This window comes from Chiloscyllium plagiosum, chromosome 10 (genome assembly GCF_004010195.1).
Source record: "Chiloscyllium plagiosum isolate BGI_BamShark_2017 chromosome 10, ASM401019v2, whole genome shotgun sequence".
NCBI lineage: Eukaryota > Metazoa > Chordata > Chondrichthyes > Orectolobiformes > Hemiscylliidae > Chiloscyllium > Chiloscyllium plagiosum.
In genome coordinates, this window is record NC_057719.1 from 87,502,278 (window position 1) to 87,530,022 (window position 27,745).

Here is a 27,745-nt window from a genome sequence, read left to right on the forward strand (position 1 = left end):
CAGCACCACACTTTTCGACCCCATAGTAGATAAGCTGCTTTATTTCTGGAGTATTTAATAAGCTGTATTTCTCCAGGATACTGTACTGTTGCACGAGTCTCCAACTGTTCTTATTGTTGGAGAAGAGATCTGGGGTAAAATCAGTGAACTAATGTCTTTGTTCACTGCATTGGCCTTATTAGTAAAAGCTGACCTAGATATGAGTGATAGGGAAGAAGTCCCAGGGCCAACTGGGAGTAATCGAAGATATGAAAAGCAAAGGGAAAGTTTAACTGGTATCTGAGCCTTTGCTGAGATACAGAATCCAAAAACAACTGGGAGATCACTTAGGTTAGAATGAGGGCAAAAATGGAAATAGATTAGCAACTGACATTAAAAAACTATTGTCTATAAACAAATTGTAAAACTATAAGTAATAGTTAGGAGTTGTATAGTTAGAAAGGATACTAATTAGAATTCAGGAAGAAAACATTCTTGTGAAGGCAGAGAGCATGAATTAGGGACTAAATGAGTACTTTGTAACCACTTTCACTAAAGAAGAGGGAGCTGTCAATGAATCACAAACCGAGGAGGCAGTGCTGGTTGTCCATTGTGGCAAGAAAAGAGAGTAGTGAGGGCTGTGGCTCAGTCGGTGGGTCACACTCCAATGTAGCATGGAGGCAGTACTGTACCTTCGGAGGTCCTATCATCTCAGATGAGATGTTAAACCAAGGCTCCATCTGCCTGTTCAGATGGATGAACACCATGCAATGTATAGCAATCATCCAAGACTCTGCAATCAAGTTACATTAACAATAATCTTGAACTTCAGCAGCATAGATCTCTGCTTGAGAATGCACCTATTGCAGACCTGGACATCAGCAAGCCAGTTACTAAGAGGCCAGTACGTACGCATTAGTGTAGTTGCTATTTTTGGAGAGTCTGGAGGCTTTGTCCTGCAGCCCCCGAATTCTCTGGTCCGTTAGCTTCAGTACATTCTCATAGTCTTCGTGCCTCTTCAGCAGGCTGCTGACAGAATCCACATTGTCCTTTTAAAAGTAATACATACTGTTAGAGATCTCAGAGGTCACATTTATAGCCCGTTCTCATTTAAACGGCAGTGTGGCTGCAGTGGGAGCACCTTCACCTCAGGGTCTGAAGCCTTTTGGGACTCAAATCCAAATCTAGATCATTGAAGGCATGGCCCAGACTGGCACTCCATTGAAAAAGAGCTGCACAATCTCAAATGGGAGGACACCAAGACTCCAAATGCCTTTTTAAATGGATGTACAAGATGCCAGGTCACTACTTTAAAGAAAAGCAGGGGAGTTCAACTGATATCCTGGTCAGCTATCTCATAGTCAACTTTAGAGAAACTGTCTATTTCATCATTATCACATTGCATGATCTGACAGCCTTGTGTTCCAACATCACAAATGTGATGATACTGTGTCTTTAAGAGATGTGTTCTGTGCTGTTTCTCTTGCAGAGGGGTGTTGTCACAGTGGTCTCCTTCAGACAGGCTGTTAGTAAACAGCTTTGAGTTCTCTCTGGGTGTCTTTTTTTGTGGGACAAAAGAATCATCAGTGGGCAGGGTAAAGATCCAAAAGGATTTTAGCTTTACTTTCAGTAGTTGGTGGTTGTTGTTGGCTGTTGGAGCTGAAAAGGTTGAGTTCTCTGCTGCTAGAGTGAAGTCTTAGAAAGAGAGATTTCCTCTTAAAAATCAGGAGGGGCAGATGGTTTATTTCAGCGTTTCTCAGTATCAGACTGGAAAAAGACAGCACATGAGAATAAATACTGTGTTGTTAAATTGCCTTTGCTAAGGGTGTGTTTATAAGATGCTGCCTATATTAGAACAGTTGATGATTAATGGTCAAATAATACATTATCTTCTTAAGTATTTCCGTAAAGTTATGTCATTTTTTTTGTTGTACAGTAAGTGTGTTGTAAGAATAAAGTGTATTTTGATTAAAGCTTAGTGGTGGATCAATCGAAGCATATCCAGAACACAACACCTTACACCTGCCTTTTAAAAAACGTGAAAGGTAGAGTCTAGGCTATCTCCTTTTTGGGAGGGGGGGAGTGGGGGGAAAGGGGTCTGGTCCATAACACAAATCACAGGTGTCTCATTGGGTGTGAAGTAATTCTGGTCCTCCTGAGATTTTGAAAGACACTGTGGAAGTTACTGTTCAAAGTCTTTCTTTTGTTTGTGATGTATTGAGGCCTGTGAGTACTCGGGGGTGCTGTCCTCGACTGTTGTTTAACCAGCTGCATGCTTCTGGGTAACGCCACCTTTTGAGATTCTCATCTCAACATCAGCTCAAGGTCTCACTCTCACCACCATTTGGTGAGAACTTGCCCTCAGCACCTCGATGTCACATGACCCCCGACTGGAAACAAACTTTCAGAGCGGGTTGGGTTGTTGGGGTGGCTAAGGGAAGAGGCACAAGGCCCATTCGGGAGGGCGAAACGGTCAGGGGAGGTCATCAGTCCAGAACCACATTCTCTGGAGGGGGAAGATGGGGTGAGGGGAGGTGGGGCAAGGGGAGGGAGTAAAGAGAAGAAGGGAAGAGGTGAGGGAAAATGAGGGAAGAGGGGGCGAAGGGAGGAGCGAGGTGAAGTTAGAGGAGGAGGCGAAGGGATGGGGCAAAGGGAAGAAGGGAAAGGGGTGAGGGAAGGGGATGTGACCGTACTGGCAGAACTATGTTTCCTTACCCTACTGTATCATTCCTCTGCATTACTACAAATAGGAGTTAGTCTGCTTTAGGCACCATGTTCAGTTTATTTATAATTGGGCTAAGAGATTTCAATCTTGTTGGAGTCCACTCGATTCCTTCTGCAGATGTTAACCTATTATCCATCCCTTGCTGCCTGAACCCATTGAAAATCAAATCAAGTCACATGGCACCTCAGATCAGTTAGGATAGTATTCCTCCTTCGTCTGGAGGACATCCATTTGCTGTTTGGGTTTTTACAAAGCAGCAACTTTTAATTCATTTCACCAATCCACAAACATTCACATTTATCAGCAATGTGGGATTAAGTTCTCAGACCTCCACGTTTACGAGTGGATATTGTACGCTAACCCAGGAAGTCTACTATGAACAGAGAAGTAGAGAGAAATGAAGCCCTTTGACTTTTCTCCACCAGTCAATTAGATCATGGTTGATCTCTTCCACTTGGCTGACTTCTCCCAGCCCACCCCCAGGACAGTGTACATTACCCCGAGATCGCTGATTTTCAGGAAGGCTTCGTGACCAGCCAGAGTCGCTTCGATGCGATCCGCCTCCCGGTTGAACTGCTGCAGCTCCAGCCCTTCCTGCAGCCTCGCGTTCCGCTCCTTCCACGCAGCCTCCAGCTCTGCCTGCACCTCCATCACTTTCTGCATCGTGCGAGGGACCTCACCCACACAGTTCCCCTTCATCACCCGATCTCCCAGCTCGTGCAACTTCTCAAACCTTTCATAAGACAGAGAGATGCATTTGAACTCTAAGTTGGCACTCCCTACAATCAGTTTAGCCACCAGCTTCACTTCCCTGTCCCCAGCATCACACTTCACTGCCAACACTTTCCTAGCAACCAAGTAACTGCCTGATCCTCTGATCTCCTGAGCTTTACTTAGAACCAGACATTGACACTGAAGGGCTGAAAATGTGTTGCTGGAAAAGCACAGCAGGTCAGGCAACATCCAAGGAGCAGGAGAATCCACGTTTCAGGCATAAGCCCTTCTTCGGGGCTGCCTGACCTGCTGCGCTTTTCCAGCAACACATTTTCAGCTCTGATCTCCAGCATCTGCAGCCCTCACTTTCTCCTCGAAGATTGACACTGAAGGATCTACCAGAACATTCCCTTTTCCCAAACTTTGGCTCAATAAACAGAAGATATTAATTAAGATTGAGATGTGTTGAAGTCCAAAGGGATTTCATAATTCACTGGAGGTTAATGTGAAGTTGCAATCAGCAATTCGGAAGGCAAATGGTACGTCAGTCCTTTTCTCTTGCAAGGAGATTTATGTACAGGAGCAAAGTGTCTTGCTTCAATTGAATAGAAGCTTGGTTAGGCTGTACCTGGGGTTACCGTGTGTAATTCCAGTCTCCTTGCCTAATAAGGGATACATTACTCATAAAGCGAATACAATGGAGACTGATTCATAACTTCATAAGATATAGGAGCAGAATTAGGCCACTCAGCCCATCGAGTCAGCTCTGCCATTCGATCATGGCTGATATGCTCCTCATCCCCATTTTCCTGCCTTCTTTCCATATCCCTTCACACATTACCAATTAAAAATCTGTCTAACTCCTCCTTAAATTTACCCACTGTCCCAGCATCCACCACACCTGGGGTAGCGGATTCGACAGATTCACAACCCTTTCGGAGAAGTGGTTTCTCCTCAACTCTGTTTTAAATTTGCTCCCCCTTATCCTAAGACTATGACCTCTCATCCTAGAATGCCCCACATCCGCTCTACATCTACTTTATCCATACCTTTTATCATCCCAAATACCTCAATTTGATCTCCCCTCATTCTTCGAAATAGCAGAGAGTATAGGCCGAAACTATTCAATCTCCCTTTATATAACAAAACCCTCATCTCTGGGATCAATCGAGTGAACCTCCTCTGAACTGCCTCAATCTTTCCTCAAATAACGGGTCCAAAACTGTGCACAATACTCTCGCCAATGCCTTGTATAGTTATAATACTTCCTTACCTTTATATTCTAATCCTTCAGCTCTAAGAGCCAATATTCCATTCCCTTTCTTTATTATCTGCTCTAACTGCAGGCTAGTTTTCTGTAACTCAGGAACAAGTACACCTAGATCCCTCAGCACCGGAGCATCCCAAAGTCTTTCCCCAGTAAGATAATAAGTTGCCTTCCCATTTTTTTTGACCCAAATGAATGACCTCCCAGGAATAGTAGGACTGTGCTATACCAAGCGAGATTGAACAGACTGAGCCCGCATTCTCTGGAGTTTAGAACACTGTGAAGTGATCCCACTGAAACTTACAACAGTCTCGAAAGAGATCGGTGGATGGACGTTGAAAATCTGTTTCTCCAGGTTGGGGCTGGAGGTGGGGCATCCTAGTACCAAGGGACACAACGCAAGAACAAAAGGCAATGAAATAGACATGGGGTGGATGCTTCCTCTTGTGGGGCATTCTAGGAAGAGAGGTCATGGTTTTAGAATAAGGGGGAGCAAATTTAAAACAGTGTTGAGGAGAAACCATTTCTCCCAAAGGGTTGTGAATCTGTGGAAGGTGCGGTGGATGCTGGGACAGTGAGTAAATTTAAGGAGTTAGACAAGGTTTAATTGGTACTTTCCTCACTCAGGGCTTGGTAAATCTTTGGAATTCTCTACCTGTGCCTGTGAAAGCTGTTGTTTTAGTGAGTTCAAGGCAGATGTATTTCAGGGTGGGGTAGAGGCAAATGGAGCACCCATAGCAATTCCTTGAAGCTGAAGAATTCGGCTCGCCTTTCTCTAGGAAGAATGTTGTTAAACGTGAGAGGGTGCAGAAAAGATTTACTAAAATGATACCGAGACTGGGGGGGGTTTAAGCTAAAGAGAGAGGCTGAATAGACTGGGCGCCCAGCCTCTGGTGGGTTAGAGGCTGAGGGCTAACCTTGTAGAGCTTTATAAAATCATGAGGGGCATGGATAGGGTCTTTTCTGCAGGGTAGAGGAGTCCAAACCTCAAGGGCATAAGGACTTAAGGTGAGAGGAGAAAGACTTAAAAAGGACGTGAGGGGTAACATTTTCAAGCAAAGGGTGGTGTGTGCATGGAATGAGCTGCCAGAGGCTGGTACAATTACAACATTTAAAAGGCATCCGGATGGGTATATGAATAGGAAGGGATTAGAGGGACATGGGCCGGGTGCTGGCAAATGGGACTAGGTCAGATTGGGATATTTAATCGGCGCGGACGATTCAGACTGAAGGGTCTGTTTCCATGCTGTATGACTCTATGACAACGAATTAAGTTGTTTATAATAAGCACAGCCACATGGACGAGGGTACTGGGGAGTTGGAGATCTAGCAGGCTGTCTTGCTGAGGGATGGAGCTGGAGAGGAAGTGGACATTCAACAACAACCTCTATTTATATAACCGTGTATGAACCTTTCTTTGCCCCTTGGTGGTACCAGGTCCTAACAGTAAGAGGAATGACTCTTCTCTGGGTCTTGTCTTACCTGATTTTATGTGCGTTGATCTCCAGCAGCAGATCATTGTGTTCCTTCAGAAGGTTTTCAGCAGAGCCCACATCGAATCCCATCTCCTTGCTGTTCAGCTTGTCCTTCATGTTCCCAGCCCACAAGAGAAGCTCCTTGCTCTCCTGGCTGTACAGCTGCTGGTTATAAGCATCCGACAAGAGCTGCCTTCTCCGCGAGGCCTGACCCTTCACCCTGTGCAGCAGGGCTTCCATCTCATGAACCTGCTCCATGATCGCTGCACTCTCTGCAGGATTGGTGTCCTTAATCCTGAAACATCATCAGACACAGGAGAGCACAACAATGTCAGCCCACAGATATCTTCACGTCACAGTACGAGTTACAGGACAGGCCTAAAACAGAGCGTGTGGCAGTGATACACAGCAAACATTTTATTAGTGTGCCAGCTACTCGAATATTCTGGATAATCAAGAGGAATGCATAACCACTGTAAACCCTGACCAAATATTTGCGACATGAAAATCCCTTTAAAAATCTATCTAAAAACAGCAACGCACTTGCTAAAGCCATTAATTATCTGACTGTGCCTGTCTCCATTCTCACATCATTGATATACTTCAACTTCCTGCTTGAGTGTCAATACCACTTGCTTATGTTTGCTGCTCATGGTAGTTTTTGGAGTTTGTATGATGGCAGACGGGCAAAAACCCTTTGCAGCAAACTGTGATCATTACAGACAATACGGTGGCACGGGAGGTAGGAAGGTGCCAATTGTGCTCAGTTTGAGACCACAGGTTGGACCCTGCAGAAACCACCATTCTGAGGAAAACTGAGAGATCAGATTTCACTGGGAGAGGATTCAAACCCCAGCAGACGTAAACGCAAGTCAGAAGGGAGGTCACACGCAGAGCTTTCTCAGCCAGACAATAGTCAAGAAGGTGAACAGCGAGAGCACTGACGCACACTCTAAATGGTTAAGGTGGTAAACAGATGAGAGAGAGGACGAGAGCGATACAGTCAGACATGGGGAGGAGAGATTAAAATAGCAAAACACACTGAGATTGATTCTGCTTCTGGTATTTAACACTGAATGATATCTGTCTAATGCAGCATTCTACTCAACCTGGGAGTGTTTGATGTCAAAATGGAAAGTCAGTAAGCTTCACTCTGCATTGAAATGATGCTAATCTTGCTCTAGGAGAGTTTGATTGGGATAGTGTGGAGAGAGCTTTGCTCTGTATCTAACCCCACGCTGTCCCTGTCCTGGGAATGTTTCATGGGGACAGTATAGAGAGGGGTTTAGAGTGAATCTAACCCTGGCCTGGGAGATTTGATGAGGACGTTGTAGAGGTGGCTTTACTCTGTATTTAACCCCATGCTGTCCCTATCCTGGGAGCGCTTGTTTGGGAACAGTGTAAGATGGGGCTTTAGTCTGTATCTAATCCTGTACAGTACCCCTCCTGGTAGAGTTTGATTGGGGCAGTGCAGAAGGAGCTTAATGTATATGCATCATTTGATGTTGATTGCTTGTAATTCTAAGTGGTGGATTCTGCAAAGGAAGCTCCCTCTCTTTGATGAATGCAAATAGAAGCTGCAGAGACAGAAAACAATGCACAATAGCAATAAGGGCCTAATAATCCTCATGAAGATGTACATACGAGCGAGCCATTTTGGTCAGGTATTCGATTCGAGTTTCCAGTGCTTGGATCTCCCGCTCTGATACAACGTGCTTACGCCTCTCTTCATCCACAGCCTTTTTGCTGTTGCTGATCTCAGTGTCGGGGAGCAGAGTCAGTTTCTCCTGGAGCAGGGCTGTCGTGTCTTGGCATTTCTGGAGAAATGACTTGACGTCCGCTGTGCCGATCAGCTCCCTACCCTTCTCCTCTTTCAGCACCAGCATATGTGCCCACCTACAAAATAAATCACGCAAACTTTGAAACCAAGTTCCAGCCTTGAAAATCTGCTGCTACCAATTCAACCTCAAAGAACAAAGAAAAATACAGCACAGGAAAGGCCCTTTGGCTCTCCAAACCTGCGCCGCTACATCTTCCCCTTCCATATCAAAATTGTCTTCACTTACAGGATACGTATCCATATATTCCCTTCCTATTCATGTATTTGTCCAGATGCTTCTTAATGCTGCTATTGTGTCTGCTTTCACCCCCTCCACCGGCAACACGCTCCAAGTACTCATTACCCTTTGTGTGAAACACTTGCCTCGCACATCTCTTTTAAACGTTGCCACCTCGCACCTTGAACCTGTAGCCCCCAGTACTTGACCCTGGGAAAAAGCCTCATACTTTCCGCTCATTCCAAGCCATTCACCATGTTATAAACTTTGATCAGGTCACCCCTCAGCGTCCTGCATTCCAGTGAAGACAAACCAGTCTATCCTATCTTTCTTCATAGCTACCTCCTTTACTACCATCTTTTCCTGGTTTAGCCTACAGGTTACTCTAGACTCACAGCAATGTGGTTGACTCTGGGCAAACTACTCAGTTTGAGGGCAATTAGGGGCATGCACTAATTGCCAGTGACACTCACATCCCATGAAGGAATAAAGAAGTAGACATTGAGAGGATATCTGTTCTGATCGAAGATCCTAGAACTAGTTTATAATTAAGGTTTAAGGTGGAGATGAGAAATTCCTGCCCTCAGAGGGTCACCAATCCTTCTCACGGTGATCTAGTTGGCTTATCAAACAAAGCTGAGGCTGAAACGAAAACAGAAATTGCTGGGAAGACTCAGCTGGTTTGGCAGCATCTGTGGAGCGCGAGAGAGAGAGAGAGAGAGAGAGAGACAGAGTTAATGTTTTGAGTCCAGTGACTCTTCACCAGAATTATCAAAGCTGAAGTGATAGTGTTCTGGTCTACACACAAGGGTTATGAGGGTCAGGCAGACACATTTAAGTTAATTTAATCAAATTGCAGGGGTGGGGCAGGAATCTTTCTCTTGTGAATTGACTTCAAAGTCTGGAAGTCAGATATGATGCAGCACTGAGCCGCGGTCAAAGAGGAGATGCTTTGTGGATAGTTGCCTGAAGAGGAACAGAAAGACAAGCAGACCCACAGCTCCCCATGGACAATGAAGGAGAAGAGAGCAGGATGAAGCAATAAAAGGAGGTGGGGAAGCTTTTAGAAATATTTATTTGGCAGAAAATTGAGAGTTGGTGGGACAAGCAGGAGTTAATAGAGGAGAGGCAGCTTGGATTTCTTGAGCGCAACTCATGCCGGACTAATACAAAATCCGAATGCTGTGGATGTCCAGAATCCAAAACAAAGGCAGAGGATTGTGGAAATACTCAGCAAGACTGGCAGCTCCTGTGAAGAGGATAACAGAGTTAAATCGGAAATTTGTTCCAGTGCAAAAGGAGGCAATTCAGCCCATTACTACTTCAGGTCAGTGACCTCTCAATGAAAGATGGGAAGCGTTATAAATGTGTTTTGATCGAAGGACATCAGGCAAAAAAGGGAAAGGAAAAATCAGTGACAGGGTGAGAGTAAAGAAGAGATTAAATTACTGAAGAGATTGCCATGTGGGACCAAAGGAAGATTATTAACTTACCCCATTACTGTATCCTTTGGCTTCATGTGACTAACCTTTCTGTCAGTATATTTCTCTTATCAAGCATATGGTATTCTAGACTTCGTTAATAGGGACATAGCATACAATGGCAGAAGAATTTACATAATGTACTGGTTTCAACTTAACTGGAGAATTGTGCATAGTTCTGGACACAAAACTATAGAAAGGATGTTAATGCATTGGAGACAAGAGAGATCTTCAAGAATGGTCGCAGGGGTGAAACACTATAGCTCTGAGGATTGATTGCAGAAGTTGGGACTGTTTTCAGTGGAGAGCAGGAAATTAAGAGGAGATTTGATAGAATTTCTCAAAATCAGGTGAATTCATAATGGACAACAAAGAGATGGCAGACCAGTTAAACAAATACTTTGGATATGTTTTCACTAAGGAGGGTATAAATAATCTTCAGGAAATGCTGGGGGATAGAGGTCAAGCATGAAGAAGGAACTGAACGAAATCCTTATTAGTCAGGAAATGCTTTTAGGAAAACTGATGGGATTAAAACCTGATAAATCCCCATGGCTTGATGCTCTGCATCCCAAGTACTTAAGGAAGTGGCCCTAGAAATAACGGATGCTTTGTTGATCATTTTCCAGCATTTTGTAGACTCTGGAAGAGTTTCAATGGACTGGAGGGTAGCTAACGTAACTCCACTCTTTAAAAAAGGAGGGAGAGAAGAAATGGGGAATTATCGGCCAATTAGCCTGACATTGGTGGTGGGGAAAATGCTGGAGTCAATTATTAAGAATGCAATAACTGAGCATTTGGAAAGCTGTGACAGAATCAGTCCTAGTAAGCATGGATTCAGTAAAGAGAAATCATGCTTGACAAATCTGGAATCTTTTAGGATGTGACCAGTAAAGTGGACAAGGGTGAATCAGTAGATGTTGTGTATCTGGACTTCCAAAAGGCTTTTGACAAGGTTTCACATAAGGGATTAGTAAGGAAAGTTAAAACTCATGTTATATGAGGTAATGCATTCACATGGATAGAGAACTGATTGGCAGACAGGAAGCAGAGAGTTGGAATAAATGGCAGGCAGTGATGAGTGGGTGCCGCAGGCTCAGTGCTGGGACCCCAGATGTTCACAATATACATTAACGATTTGGACGAAGAATTGAATGCAATATCTCCAAATTTGCAGATGACACTAAGCTGGGTGGCAGTGTGTGCTGTGAGGAGGTTGTTAAGAGGCTGCAGGGTGATTTGGACAGGCTGGCTGAGTGGGCAAATACTTGGCAAATGCAATATAACGTGGATAAATGTGAGGTTATCTATTTTGGCTGCAAAAAACAGGAAGACAGATTATTATCTGAATGGCGGCAATTTAGGAAAAGGTGAGATGCAATGAGACCTGGGTATCGTGGTGGAACAGTCTCTGAAGGTAGGCATGCAGGTTCAGCAGCAGTGAGGAAAGCTAATAGCGTGCTGTCCTTCATAGTGAAAGGATTTGAGTATCGCAGTAAGGGTGTCTTGCTGCAGTTGTACAGGGCCTCGGTAAGGCCACACTTAAGTATTGTATGCAGTTTTGGTTTCCTGGTCTGAGGAAGGGAGTCCAGCAAAAGGTCACCAGACTGATTCCCGGGATGGCAAGACTGATATATAAGGAAAAACCAAATCAACTGGGCTTGTATTCACTAGAATTTAGAAGAATGAGGGAGGGGGGAAATTTCATAGAAACATGTAGAAACCTGATGGGACTGGACAGGCTAGATGCAGGAAGAATGTTCCCAATGTTGAGGAAGTCCAGAACTAGGGGTCGCAATCTAAGAATAAGGGGTAAACCATTCAGGATTGAGATGAGGAAGAATTTCTCCACTCAAGAGAGTTGTGAACCTGTGGAATTCTCTGCCACGGGAAGCTGTTGGAGCCAGTTCATTAGAAATATTCAAGAGAGAGCTGGCTGTAAGGCTAAAGGGATCAAGAAGTATGGAAAGAAAGTGGGAATAGGATACTGAGTGCGCAATGGTCAGCCATGACTATATCGAAGGTGCAGGCTCAAAGGGCCAAAAAGGCCAAATGACCTACTCCTGCACCTATTTTCTATGTTTCTATGAGGGGCCTGGACAGAGTATATGGCAACACTGCTTCCACTCATAAATGGATCGAGAATGAAAGGGCACAGTGTTGAAGTATTTTGCAAAAGAAGCAAATACAAGGAAAGAAAATACTTTATCGTACAAGGAGTTGATAGGATTTGCCTGGAAGCAGGTTCAACTGAGGCATTCAAGAGGGCATTGGATGATTATTTAAACTGAAACAATGCACGGGGTAATTGGGAATAGGTAGGGTATTGGTACTAAGTTAAAATGCTCAGAAAGCCAGTGCAGACACAATGGGATGTAACAAGTCTGTGACAAAACACAACTTTGTCTCCAATTGGTGTACTGCATTTCCAGCATCACCATTTAAGAAGGGCATAAACTTGAATGGCCCCCTTCTGTGCTGCATCATTTCTGTGGTACCCTCTGAATCTCACTAGGTGCCGATCACCCTTTGTAAGCTCAGGTCAACTGTCTTGATGCTAATCTTATTTGCCTCTTGTGCTGAACGCAGATGTACCAATCCTCCTGCCTTCTTGCAGTTTGTGGAAATCTGTTGTACCTTCTGGATCAAAAACCTCAGCCAGTGCAATAGTGTGAGCCCTTTAACATTACAACCAGTGAAGCCCGCATTCAATGCTAAACCATACAGGCTTGATTACTGCTGTCCGTCCTACGGCGTAACAGCACCACCTGGTGGAGAAGTGAGGTACCCACTTAACGAGACTTTACCTCGTATGCATCTCACGCTGCTTTGCTCTGATTTCTCGTTCCTTGCTATGTCGGTTTTTAATAAACTCATCCACCAGTTGGTTAATCTCATCCAGCCGGCCTTTCCCAGCAGCCAATTCTGTCAAGAAGTTCTGAAATACGAAAGTATCCCAGTCAGTGGTATTAGCTTGACAGCAACCATTCAGTCCAGCAGAAGAATAATATATGGAGACAAAGACTGAAATCTGGAGAAATTTGGGAGTGTTATTAAGGAGGAAGGGTCACAGAGAGAGAGAGAGACGACACAGATTAGGTAAGGAGGTGCTGGGTGAGATGTACAGGGGGTACAAATAGAGAGAGAGAGAGAGAGAGAGAGACATGCACAAAAGAGATGCTGGGTGATATGTATGGGGCTTCGAGAGACAGCCAGAGACACACAGGTATGGAGACACAGTGTAAGATGTACAAGGGTTCATCGGGAGGCAGGCAACAGAAATTCAGCACTCAGTACAGGATTAACAAACCTCGTATTTCCTTTGCATGACTTCCACATTATCCGACTTGGGTTCAAATGTTTTGAAACCATTCTCCTTGTCCTTCATCCAGGAGTCAAAGTCATTGCAGGTGTTATAGAACTGATAGAGCTGGATCATTTCCTGCAGTGTTTTCCGTCTATCCTACAGTGGGGTAGGACAACAGGGTGAGGGATGTGACTCAGAGAAAACACCGTCCTGGGATGCACAAAGAAGTAACTTTTTAATTAGGGGCTTGCAATACTTGGAAAGCATCATATAGTGACAACAGAATGAATTGTCAAGCCAAACAAGTACTGGATAAAGTGAATTGACTGTAGAGGGGTTTTCAGGCAGTGTGCAATGTGGAAAAGTGAACTGAAAGGACCAACTTCTCCAGAGAAAGGTCAAGCTACTCTTTGGTGTTGGTATTAGTCCTTTCTGAAGCAGGCCTGTTGATGTAGGGCAGTCCCTTTTATTGGAAAAATTATTCAAACTGATTCTGTTCCCCCAGCACTGTCAGTTTCTATAAGCTTATTGACAGGTCATTGGCTTTGCATTGTCCACCTCTAAGGTGGTAGTTCAGATTAAACCAAGAATGGTGAGAGACTTGGAATCAAAAGTAGTTCAGGTTGTTGTGGAAGAATCACTTAATGTTCTATAAAAAAAATTACCAGGCGACGCAGAAAATCCTTCACGAAATTAAACTTTAATCTTGCAAAATCAAAGCTGAGAGCGCCAGCAAAATGTCTTTACTGGTTCCCCACAATTTCTTTGTTCACCTCCAATTTATATAATTCATTGGTCCCACGCTTATCGGATAACATTAGCATAGCCAATCATGCCGGCTTGCTTTATCTTTCTAAACTAATCATCATCTGCCACACTGGTTCTCTCCATCACATTACAACATCATCACCTTCAGCATTAGCTCATCTCCCAGTGATTTAACTAACCTATCACAATGCACTACCATTATCTTTTATTGGAGCCCTGTATATGATCCTGGGCATACACTGCAACGCTAAGGTAACTACATGACTGCTATAATAACTTCCATAAGGTGAGGACGGCATGGTCTTCTCTAAAGACCATGAGTGAACCAATGTCATAGTCATACAGCATGGAGACAGGCCCTTTGGCCCAACTTGTCTATGCCAACCAAGTTTCCTAAAGTGAACTAATCCCATTTGCCTACACGTCTCCCATATCTCTCTAAAGGTTTCCTATCCATTTACCTGTTCGAATGTCTTTTAAATGTTGTAATTGTCTCTACCACTTCCTCTGCAGCTCATTCTATACACGCACCACACTCTGTGTAAAAATGTTGCTCCTCAGATCTCTTTTAAATCTTTCCCCTTTCACCTTAAATGTCTGCTCTCTGGTTGTGGACTCCCCTACCCTGGGGAAAAAGTCCTTGGCTATTTATTATCCATGCCCCTCATGATTTTATAAACCTTCAGAAGGTCACCCCCTCAACGTCCTACATTCCAGGGAAAATAGTCCCAACCTATCCAGCCTCTCCTTGTAACTCAAACTCTCCAAGCTCGGTAACATCCTTGCAAAGCTCTTTTGCAGTTTAATAATATTTTTCCCAAAGCAGGCAGACCAGAATTGCATGCAGTTTTCCAAATGTGGCTTCACCAGTGTCTTGTACAGCTGTAACATGACATCCCAACTCCTGCACTCAGTGCTCTTACCGACGAAGGCACGCGTACCAAACACCTTCTTCACCACCTGTCTAACTGTGATGCCAGTTTCAAGGAACTACAGCGGAACCTCCTAGGTCTCTCTGTGACAACACTCCCCAGGGCCCTACCATGAACTGTGGGAGTTTTTATGACAATCTGACAACCTGGTTACCTTTGCTGATTTACATTTCTCCAATTTATTTTCTGAACTGATATCGTCAAACCCCCTTGGTGGGATTCAAAATCATTAATCTAGGTCTTGAGATAGTTACACAGTTAAGGTAGTAATGACACCACAGGAATAACAGGCCACAGTGCAGGCACAAAGACTCTAGCTGCAGTTTCTAGGTTTCTGGTTTCTCCCTCACATTCTCCTCCCTGTGTAGGTCCATGCAGTTTAACAGATGCAGCAAACCTTCTTACCTTGGTTAATAGCTCCCCCAATTGGTGTAGTAGGGTTCAGCTGTCTCTGGCATAGGGCAAGAATGTAAGAATACAGGAATTGCCCAATGAAGAAATAGTGTGGAGGAGCCAGTGTTGGACTGAGGTGGACAAATTAAAAATCACACAACGCCAGTTTATAGTTCAACAGGTTTATTTGGAAGCACTAGCTTTCGAAGCGCTGCTTCTCATCCACCTGATGAAGGAGCAGCGCTCTGACAGCTAGTGCTTCCAAATAAACCTGTTGGACTATAACCTGGTATTGTATGATTTTTAACTTTGTTCACTGCAGTCCAACACCGGTTCCTCCAAATCATGACTTTCATCGGGTGGTTGTCAAGGGGCAGTGTTTCCGAAAGCTAGTGCTTCCGAATAAACCTGTTGAACTACAACCTGGTGTTGTATGATTTTTATCAAAGAAGAAAGAACAAGGTCTTGGAGCTAGAGTCTAAGTACTTGTAACAATTAATCATTTTTGTTAAGCACCAGAAACCTGGTCCATCATTTCTATCAGGTAAAATCAAGGACTGCAGATGCTGGAAACCAGAGCCTAGATTTGAGTGATGCTGGAAAAGCACAGCAGGTCAGGCAGCATCCGGGGAGCAGGAAAATCAACGTTTTGGGCAAAAGCCCTTCGTCAGGAATAGAGGCTATCAGTCTGGATCTAAAAGACACGAGGAATTTACAGGTGGTATTGGGGAATCCTTGTATACCTTTTAAAATCTTTAGCTTTTCGGAGAATAATGGGGCTTGATTTCCAGTGAGGTGTAATACGCGATACAATAATAATGTAGTCACTCACTAATCAGACTCATTAATCTTTACTAATGTGTGTACAACAGACCCAGACATGAAAGGAGGGAAACTCCAGCACTGGGGAGTTTTGGTCATTATTGATTAAAACTTGCCTGTTCCTACCTGCACCCTATGTTTGCCCAATCAGATACTCACACACAGCTCTTTGATACCACTAGCAGAATTGGGAGTGGCTGGGTGGGGGGAGGGAATGGTAGTGGTTTTATGCGAATAGTTAATTGCTTGGGTTCCACTCGTGAAAGTCAGAGCTGTCCTCACAGACCCCTCTGACGTCCAACTAACATCTAGGAATAATTCATGGGGCAAAAGGAAGACTCGACAGGCTGTGGGAATTCTGTTGGAGTGGGAAGCAGGGAAAACGGGGCAAACATGGCCCTGATACAGAACTCAGTACCAGCAACAGGGGTATGGGGAGCGAGCATGACATTATAAGAGGAATGGAGAATCAAAGATTAAATTATCACCAGCTCTGACAGCCAGGTCCAGAGCAGATGGATAGAACACAGTTTTCCAGGTGAGTGACAGACAAATACTGAGCAGAACTGGGGACCACAGGAATATTTCTTCAGTGTTACTAACTGACTGGGATCATCCCAGTCTTCAAGGAGAGAGTCTTTGATCCACTTCCATTTGAACTGGGGAACTGACCTGGTAGAATGGCACGGTGGCTCAGTGGTTAGCACTGCTGCCTCACAGCGCCAAAAACCCGGGTTTGAATCCAGCCTCGGGCGACTGTGTGGAGTTTGCACATTCTCCCCATATCCGCGTGCGTTTCCTCCCTCAATCTAAAGATGTGCAGGTTAGGGTGGATTGGCCATGCTAAGTTGCCCTAAAATGTTCAGGGATGTGTAGGTTAAGTGCATTAGTCAGGGGAAATGCAGAGTAATAAGGTATGGGAATGGATCTGGGTGGGATACTGTTTGGAGGGTTGGTGTGGACTTGTTGGGCCAAATGGCCTGTTTCCACACTGTAGGGATTCTATTCTATTCTATGATTGTACTTCATTCAGCTGTTCTGGGATAACCACGCAAAACATGCATCATAAAGTACAATACTGCTAATGCTGGAATTGTGAAACAAACACAGAGAATACTGGAGAAATCAGTTCTCATTTCAGCCCAGTATGACTTCTTCAGAACTGAAAGGGTGTTTGCTTTAATGTGTTCATGAGAAAAAGAGGGAATGGATCCTTCATCGAGTTCTGAGGAAGAGTCATACTGGACTTGAAACGTTGACGCTGTTTCTCTCTTCACAGATGCTGCCAGAGCTGCTGAATTTCTCCAGCCTATTCTGTGTTTACTCGGTCTGGGACCTGCTGGCTATACAGAGGATCTGAAGAAGGGCCTGTGCCCGAAACGTCGAATCTCCTGTTCCCTGGATGCTGCCTGACCTGCTGTGCTGTTCCAGCAATAAAGTTTCAACTTTGATCTCCAGCAACTGCAGACCTCACTTTCTCCTCCACAGAAAGCGATGTAACAAAGCACATGAGGAAGGGTTACTACCCATGTACAGGTTAGCTGGATTGGCCATGGGAAATTGTCCCGTGGCCAATCCAGGGATCTGCAGGTTTAGGTGGATTGGCATTGTAAATGTGGGGTTACGGGGATAGAGTCGGGGTGGGGGTGGGGAAGCTGGGTTTGGGTTGGATGCTGTTTGGAGAGTCGGTGTAGACTCGATGGGGCCGAATTGCCTCTTACAGCACTGCAGGGATTCTATGATTCCAGGGGTTAGTGTACCTTGGCCTGCTGGCAGAGATCAGAGTACGAGGAGTTGATGTCTCTCTGGCTGTCCTCGATTGTTGTTCTGTTGAAGTCCTCGTCAGGACGGCTGGGTGAGGAGTACTGGATCTCAGTTGTCCCATGGCGCATGGACCGGCTTCTCCGTGGTTTGTTGACCCTCCGGCTTGGACTGTCTGCCTGGGGATGGTCAACGGTGGTCTCACTCTCCACCTGATGGCCAACAAAAACAAAATACACCCATCAGTACAAATTCCGGAACTTGGCAGCTTCCCTTTTCCCCGCGATGTAAGCCTTTACATTGACACTGCCTGGATTCCAATAATCCCCTCATTCTCATCTACAGGAACAAGCTACTGTCTCTCTCTGAGAACCTCTGCCCATCTTCCCCACAATGAACTAAAGACACTCTCTCTGAAGCGTAGAGGGAAGTGAGGAAGAGGGAAGCAAGAGAAGAACGAGGAGAGCAGGGAGAGAAAGCATGGAGGAAGAAGGGAGTGAGGGAGGGAGGGAGGGAGAGCTGTACAGTATTGTGTATGCTGTGAAGATTGTGCAATGATTTCCTCACCGACGGCTCACTGACTGGGAGGGATATCTTGCCCCGTGTGCCCACTAGCTGCCTGCGCTCTTGGGCTGTCCGACTTTCCAGGAGATTAACCTTCGGGCTGTTCTTCTCAGTCCTGGCTGTGTGCACAAATCACACTGTGTTACTGCACAGGTATATACACCGCATCGCACTGAGACATTATTACACACCGCAGCGCACTGAGACACTATTACAGACCATATCGCACTGGGACACTATTACACACTGTGTCGCACTGGGGCACTATTACAGACCGCGCCGCACTGGGACACTATTACAGACCACATCGCACATAGAGATTATTACACAACGGGTCGCACATAGAGACTATTACACAACGCATCACACTGGGACAAAAATTACACAACGCGTCACACTGGGACACTATTATACACTGCGTCGCACATAGAGACTATTACACGACGTGTCGCACTGGGACAAAATTACACACCACGTCGCACTGGGGCATTATTACACACCGCGTCGCACTGGGACACTATTACACACCGTGTCACACTGGGACATTATTACAGACCGCATCGCACTGGGGCATTATTACATACTGCGTCGCACTGGGGCACTATTACATACCGAATCGCACTGGGGCACTATTACATACTGCATCGCACATACAGACTATTACACAACGCATCGCAATGGGACAAAATTACACACCGGGACACTATTACACACCACGTCACAATGGGACAAAATTACACACCGCGCCGCACTGGGACACTATTAAACACCACATTGCAATGGGACACTATTACAGACCGCGTCACACTAGGACACTATTACACACCATGTTGCACTGGGACACTATTACACACCACGTCGCACTGGGACAAAATTACGCACCACGTTGCAATGAGACACTATTACAGACCGTGTCGCACTGGGACACTATTACACACCACGTCGCAATGGGACACTATGACACACCATGTCGTACTGTGACACTATCACACACCATGTCGCACTGGGACACTAGTACACACCATGTCTCACTGGGACACTACTACACACCATGCTGCACTGGGATACTAGTACTCACCGCGTCACACTGGGACACTATTACGCACCGCATCGCACTGGGGTACTAGTACACATTACGTCGTACTGGGACACTATTACACACCACATTACATTACAATACTAGTACACACCGTGTCTCACTGGGACACAACTACACACTGCGTCGCACTGGGACACTAGTACACACTACGTCACACTGGGACACTATTACATACCGTGTCGCACTGCAACAATAGTACACACCGTGTCACACTGGGACACTATTACACACCACGTCGCACTGGGACATTAGTACACACCGTGTCACACAGGGACACTAGTACACACTGCGTCGCATTGGGACACTATTACACACTGCATCACACTGGGACAAAACTACACACAGTGTGACACGGTGTGTAGTTTTGTCCCAGTGTGATGCAGTGTGTAATAGTGTCCCAGTTTGACGCGGGATGTAATAGTGTCCCAGTGCAACGCGGTGTGTTATCGTGTCTCGGTGTGTTATCGTGTCTGAGTGTGTTATCGTGTCTCAGTGTGACACGGAGACACGATAACACACCGAGACACGATAACACACCGCGTTGCACTGGGACACTATTACACATTAGTCGCACTGGGACACTAGTACACACCGTGTCGCGCTGGGACACCAGTACACACTGTGTCACACTGGGACACGACAACACAACACGTCACACTGGGACACCACAACACCCTGCGTCGCACTGGGTTACTATTCCATACCGCATCGCACTGGGTCACTAGTACACATCGCATCGCACTGGGACACTATTACACACCATGTCATACTGGGACACTAGTACACACTGTGTCTCACTGGGTCACTATTACACATCGCGTCACACTAGGACACTATTACACACTGCATCGCACTGGGTCACTATTAGACACCATGTCGCAATGGGACACTAGTACACACTGCGTTGCACTGGGACACTAGTAAACATCATGTCGCACTGGGTCACTATTACACACCATGTCATACGGGACACTAGTATACACCGTGTCACACTTGGACACTATTACACACTGCATTGCACTGGGACACTAGTACACACTGCATCGCACTGGGTCACTATTACACACCATGTCGCACTGGGACATTAGTACACACTGCGTTGCACTGGAACACTAGCACTCATCACTTCGCACTGGGTTACTATTACATACCATGTCGCATTGGGACACTAGTACACATCGCCTTGCACTGGGTCACTATTACACACTGCATCGCACTGGGACACTATTACACACCACAACGCAATGGGACACTAATACACACAGCGTCGCACTGGGACACTATTACACACCTCAACGCACTAGGACATCAGTACACACTGCGTCACACTGGGACACTATTATACATCGTGTCGCACTGGGACACGACAACACACCATGTCACACTGGGACACCACAACACCCCACGTCGCACTGTGGCACTATTACAGACCGCGTCGCACTGGGACACTATTATACACCGTGTCACACTGGGTCACTATTACACACCGTGTCACACTAGGACACTATTACACACTGCATCGCACTGGGACACTATTACACACCATGTCGCACTGGGTCACTAATACACACTATGTCACACTGGGACACTAGTACACACTGCATTGCACTGGGACACTAGTACACACCATGTCGCACTGTGACACTATTACACACCACGTCGCACTGGGACACTAGTACACACAGCGTCGCACTGGGACACTATTACACTACGCAACGCACTGGGATACTATTACACATCGCTTCGTACTGGGACACTATTACACACCATGTCGCAATGGGACACTAGTACACACAATGTCGCACTGGGACACTGTTACAGACCACGTTGCACTGGGACACTATTACACACCGTGTCACACTGGGACACTAGTATACACAATGTCGCACTGGGACACTAGTACATACCATGTCGCACTGGGTCACTATTACACGCCGCGTCACACTAGGACACTATTACACACTGCATTGCACTGGGACACTAGTACACACCGCATCGCACTGGGTCACAATTACACACCATGCCGCACTGGGACACTAGTACACACTGCGTTGCACTGGGACACTAGTACACATCGCGTCGCACTGGGTCACTATTACACACCACGTTGCACTGGAACACTATTACACACAACATCGCAATGGGACACTAGTTCACACAGCGTCGCACTGGGACACTATTACACACCGCAATGCACTGGGACACTATTACACACCATGTCATACTGGGATACTAGTACACACCGTGTCTCACTAGGTCGCTATTACACACCATTTCACACTGGGTCACTATTACACACCGCGTCACACTAGGACACTATTACACACTGCATCGCACTGGGACACTATTACACACCATGTCGCACTTGGGCACTTTTACACACCGCATCGCAATGGGACACTATTACACACCACACCGCTTTGGGACATTATTACACACCATGTTGCACTGGGACACTATTACACATCGCTTCATACTGAGACACTATTACACACGTGTCGCACTGGGACACTGTTACAGACCACGTTGCACTGGGACACTATTACAGACTGCATCGCACTGGGACACTATTACACACCGTGTCACACTGGGACACTAGTACACACCGTGTCGCACTGGGACACTAGTATATACCACATCACAATGGGACACTATTACACGCCGCATCACACTAGGACACTATTACACACTGCATCGCACTGGGTCACTATTACACACCATGTCGCACTGGAACACTAGTACACACTGCATTGCACTGGGACACTAGTACACATTGCTTCGTACTGGGACACTAGTACACATTGCTTCGTACTGGGACACTATTACACAGCACGTCGCAATGGGAAAATAATTACACACCACGTCGCAATGGGACACTATTACACACCACGGCGCACTGGGACACTATTACGCATCACTTCGTACTGGGACACTATTACACACCACGTCTCAAAGGGACACTATTACGCATCGCTTCGTACTGGGACACTATTACACACCACGTCGCAATGGGACAGTATTACACACCATGTGTGGTGTAAAATTATGTCCCAATACATGTGTGAATCATAATGTAACACATGTATTGGGCCAAGCAGTGGAATGTGGTGAAACGGTTAAAAATTATGTCCCAATACATGTGTGAATCTAACCGGAATGCTTAGTACACACCTCCCCGTGTGAATCTTCTTATCTGTATGTAGCCAGAATGGAATGTGTTTTTTAGCCTTGCTCTGCTGTTCACATGAATGTTTATATCTGGAAAAGAGTATATCAGCTGGAAAAGTCTCCAGTTCGGTGAGTCTGCTCCGGGGTTACGTTTAACCGCCGAGCGTGGGTTGTTGGCAACCGCTCTACGAGAACTGACGGCTCCCAGTTCCGGTAACATGTAGAGTGAGTATAAGCCAGACCCGTTGTAAGTATGAGACCTGGTTGTGGCGACGCTGCGGGGAATAAAATGCTCATATTCTAGCAGACTCGCCTCTTGGTCGTTTGTTCTGTGTCAGACTACTCTCCTACGAACCTGACCTTGAGAATTTTTTAAAACACCACGTCACAATGGGACACTATTACACACTGCATCACACTGGGACACTATTACACACCATGTCACACTGGGACACTAGTACACACCCTATCTCACTGGGACACTACTACACACCGTGTCGCACTGGGATTCTAGTACACATTGCGTCGTACTGGGACACTGTTACACACCACGTCACACAGCGACACTAGTACACACCATGTTGCACTGGGACAAAACTACAAACTGCGTTGCATTGCGACACTAGTACATATCACGTTGCACTGTAACACTAGTGCACACCACATCGCACTGGGACAAAACTACATATCGTGTCACACTGGGACACTATTACACACTGCATCACAGTGGGACACTATTGCAGAGCACGTCACACAGGGACACTAGTACATACTGCATCGCATTGGGACACTATTACACACTGTATCACACTGGGACAAAACTACACACCGTGTCACACTGAGACACGATAACACACTGCATTGCACTGGGACACTATTACATACCATGTTGTACTGGGACACTGGTACACACCGTGTCGTATTGGGACACTATTACATACTGCATCGAACTGGGACACTATTACACACCGCGTTGTACTGGGACACTAGTACATACTGCGTCACATTGGAACACAACACACCGCGTTGCACTGGGACATTATTACACACCACGTCGCACTGGGTCACTATTACACACCATGTCGTACTGGGACGCTAGTACACACTGTGTAACACTGGGTCACCTGTACACACTGCATTGCACTGGGACACTAGTACATACTGCGTCAAACTGGGACACTATTACACACCATGTCACACTGGACACTATTACACACCATGTCGCACTGGGTCACTATTACACACCATGTCGTACTGGGACACTGTACACACTGCATCGCACTGGGACACCAGTACACACTGTATTGCACTGGGACACTCGTACATACTGCGTCGAACTGGGACATTATTACACGCCGCGTCGCACTGGGACACTATTACACATTGCGTCGCACTAGGTCACTATTACACACCATGTTGTAATCGGACACTGTACACACTGTGTTGCACTGGGACATTAGTACACACTGCATTGCACTGGGACACTACTACATTCTGCATCGAGTTGGGACACTAGTACACACTGCATCACACTGGGACACTATTACACACTGCGTCACACTGGGACACTATTACACACCGCATCGCACTAGGTCACTATTACACACCATGCCGTACAAGGACACTGAACACACTGTATCGCACTGGGACACTAATACACACTGCGTCACACTGGGTCACTATTACACAATATTGCACTGGGACACTAGTACACACTGCGTTGCACTGGGTCACTAGTACACACCGCATCCCATCAGGTCACTATTACACACCATGCCGTACAAGGACACTGAACACATTGTATCGCACTGGGACACAAGTACACACTGCGTCACACTGAGTCACTATTACACAATATCACACTGGGACACTATTACACACCATGTCACACTGGGACACTAGTACACACCGCGTCACACTGGGTCACTATTACACAATATCGCACTGGGACACTAGTACACACCGCGTCACACTGGGTCACTATTACACAATATCGCACTGGGACACTAGTATACACTGCGTTGCACTGGGTCACTAGTACACATCGCATTGCACTGGGTCACTATTACACACTGCATCACACTGGGACACTATTACACACCGCATCGCACTGAGACACTATTACACACCGCATCGCACAAGGTCACTATTACACACCATGTTGTAAGTGGACACTGTACACACTGTGTTGCACTGGGACACTAGTACACTTCACGTCGCACTGGGTCACTATTACACACTGCATCGCACTGGCACACTAGTACACACTGTGTTGCACTGGGACACTAGTACACACTGCATTGCACTTGGACACTAGTACATACTGCATTGCAATGGGACACTAGTACACACCGCGTCGCACTGGGACACTATTACTTACCATGTCGCACTGGGACATTATTACACACCACGCCGCATTGGGACACAATTACACACTGTGTCGCACTGGGACATTATTACACACCACGTTGCACTTGGACACTATTACACACCATGTCGCACTAGGACACTATCAACACACCACATCGCACTGGGACACTATTACACATCGCTTCGTAATGGGACACTATTATACACCATGTCGTACTGGGATACTAGTACACACTGCATTGCACTGGGACACTAGTACAAACTGCATTGAATTGGGACACTATTACACACCATGTCGCAGGGTCACTATTACACACCATGTCGCACTGGGACACTAGTACACACTGCGTTGCACTGGGTCACTAGTACACATCGCGTTGCACTGGGACACTATTACACACCGCATCGCACTAGGTCACTATTACACACCATGTTGTAATTGGACACTGCACACACTGTGTTGCACTGGGACACCAGTACACACCGTGTCGCACTGGGTCACAATTACACACCACGCCGCAATGGGACACTATTACACACTATGTTGCACTGGGACACTATTACAGACCACGTTGCACTAGGACACTATCACACACCACGTCGCACTGGGACACTATTACACATCGCTTCGTACTGGGACACTATTACATACCGCGTCACGATAGGACACTAGTACACTCCATGTCACATTGGAACACTATTACACATCGTGTTGCACTGGGTCACTATTACACACCATGTTGCACTGGGACACTAGTACACACTGCGATACTAGTACACAATATCGCACTGGGACACTAGTATACACTGCGGTGCACTGGGTCACTAGTACACATCGCATTGCACTGGGTCACTATTACACACTGCGTCACACTGGGACACTATTACACACCGCATCGCACTGAGACATTATTACACACCGCATCGCACAAGGTCACTATTACACACCATGTTGTAAGTGGACACTGTATACGCTGTGTTGCACTGGGACACTAGTACACTTCACGTCGCACTGGGTCACTATTACACACTGCGTCGCACTGGGACACTATTACACATCACGTCGCAATGGGACACTAGTACACACAGCATCGCACTGGGACACTATTACACACCACGCCGCATTGGGACACTATTACACACTGTGTCGCACTGGGACATTAGTACACACCATGTTGCACTGGGACACTATTACACACTATGTCACACTAGGACACTATTACACACCATGTCGCACTGGGACACTAGTACACTCCATGTCACATTGGGACTCTATTATGCACTGTTACACTATGTCACTATTACACACCGCATCGCACTGGGACACTAGGACATATTGCATTGCACTGGGACACTATTACACATTGCATCACACTGGGACACCATTACATACCATGTCGCACTTGGGCACTATTACACACCGCGTCGCACTGGGACACTAGGACACAGTTGCGTTGCACTGGGACACTATTGCACATTGCATCACACTGGGACACTATTACACACGGGCACTATTACACACCGCGTCGCACTGGGACACTATCGCAATCATGTCGCACTGGGACACTAGTACACACTGCAAGCGGGCATCAGAGCCGCCCTGCATTTGCCATGGGACTATGCCTACATCAGGAAACGATAAGAATTCATTTTTGTGTTTTAAACAGCAGTCGCAGCTTTAAACCCACAAAAACTCAGCAGCTGCCGGTCTGCCCACGTGACTGGGAGATAGGAGACAGAGGACAGATAGAATCCACACTAGACCAACATTACCCATGACTCATGGGCCAAAACTCCGGAATTAATTAAATATGGAAACCCATCTCCTAATCACTTCAAGAGACTGACTGAAACACACACATACCCATCGATACGGAGCCATTCTGACACAAAGGACAGGCATCCACCAGACAGGTACGGACAGACCAATACACACCAACACCCCAAGGGAACAAAGGGGGAGTGCTAGCCCCTGCCCTCACAGAGAGACAAGCAGATAATACCCGGACCCGTTTTACATAAACCAATTAGCACCCTATTGTGCGTGTTGCAACTCTCCTGGGACGGCAGGAAACAGCCTTTCGCACCTACTCCAGTGAGGATGGGGAACTATCATCCCATTCATCCTCAAATCCCACACATCCTGACAACTAAAAGTATATAATATGAAGCTGCGCACGGGAACAGCAGAGCAGCCGAGATTCGGACCTCGGTTGACCTCCGCCGGCATTACTGCAGTAATAAACGTTACCGATTGTTGAACCGCACTCTGGGCTCGGACTGATGTCATTTCATCCGCGCTAACAACACCATGTTGCACTGGGACACTAGTACACACCATGTCGAGCTGGGACACTACTGCACATCACATCGAACTGTGACACAATAACTCATCGGACTGCATCGCTAATACACACCAGCCTGCGACACTAATACACACTGCACCATACTCTGCTGTCACTCGTCCTTTCTCACCTTGATGACGTTGTCTCGGTGAAGTCTGCACTCCTATGGTTTCTTCATCAGATGAGCAGCTATCAGTCTCTTTACTCTCTTGGTTCTCTGCCTGTGAATAAGACACATCACATCTTTCAAATCTCCAAGTTCATTTCATCACATCTGCTCAAAGGGCTGCTGCTTAAACAAATACCATGAGCTGAAACCAAGTACACAGCCAATTTTTTGTCAATGATCCAGCTCTTGTTTGGTGTCCTAGTGGAGCAATAGCTGAAAGGCATTAGGGTACAGTTTGATGGCCCTAAAACTCCTAAGTAAAGGTCCCTCTACACTGTTCCCATCAAATTCCCAGGACAGGCAGGAGGATAATAAGTAGAAGAGTAATCTAGTTGGTGTACTGAGCCAT

At 46.1% G+C, this 27,745-nt stretch overlaps 1 protein-coding gene across 1 annotated transcript in view; it reads right to left on the minus strand.

Moving 5' to 3' along the window:
* Positions 1-27,745, minus strand: part of LOC122554023 (spectrin beta chain, non-erythrocytic 5-like) — a 234,174-nt gene that overhangs the window by 160,608 nt on the left and 45,821 nt on the right. Inside the window, exons 13-21 of the mRNA XM_043698510.1 lie at positions 27,358-27,448; positions 18,249-18,364; positions 17,681-17,893; positions 13,009-13,161; positions 12,506-12,636; positions 7,805-8,056; positions 6,168-6,455; positions 3,203-3,437; positions 892-1,028 (exon numbers count right to left, since the gene is read on the minus strand). Coding sequence (XP_043554445.1) covers positions 892-1,028; positions 3,203-3,437; positions 6,168-6,455; positions 7,805-8,056; positions 12,506-12,636; positions 13,009-13,161; positions 17,681-17,893; positions 18,249-18,364; positions 27,358-27,448 — 1,616 coding nt within the window. The remainder of the gene's footprint in view (positions 1-891; positions 1,029-3,202; positions 3,438-6,167; positions 6,456-7,804; positions 8,057-12,505; positions 12,637-13,008; positions 13,162-17,680; positions 17,894-18,248; positions 18,365-27,357; positions 27,449-27,745) is intronic.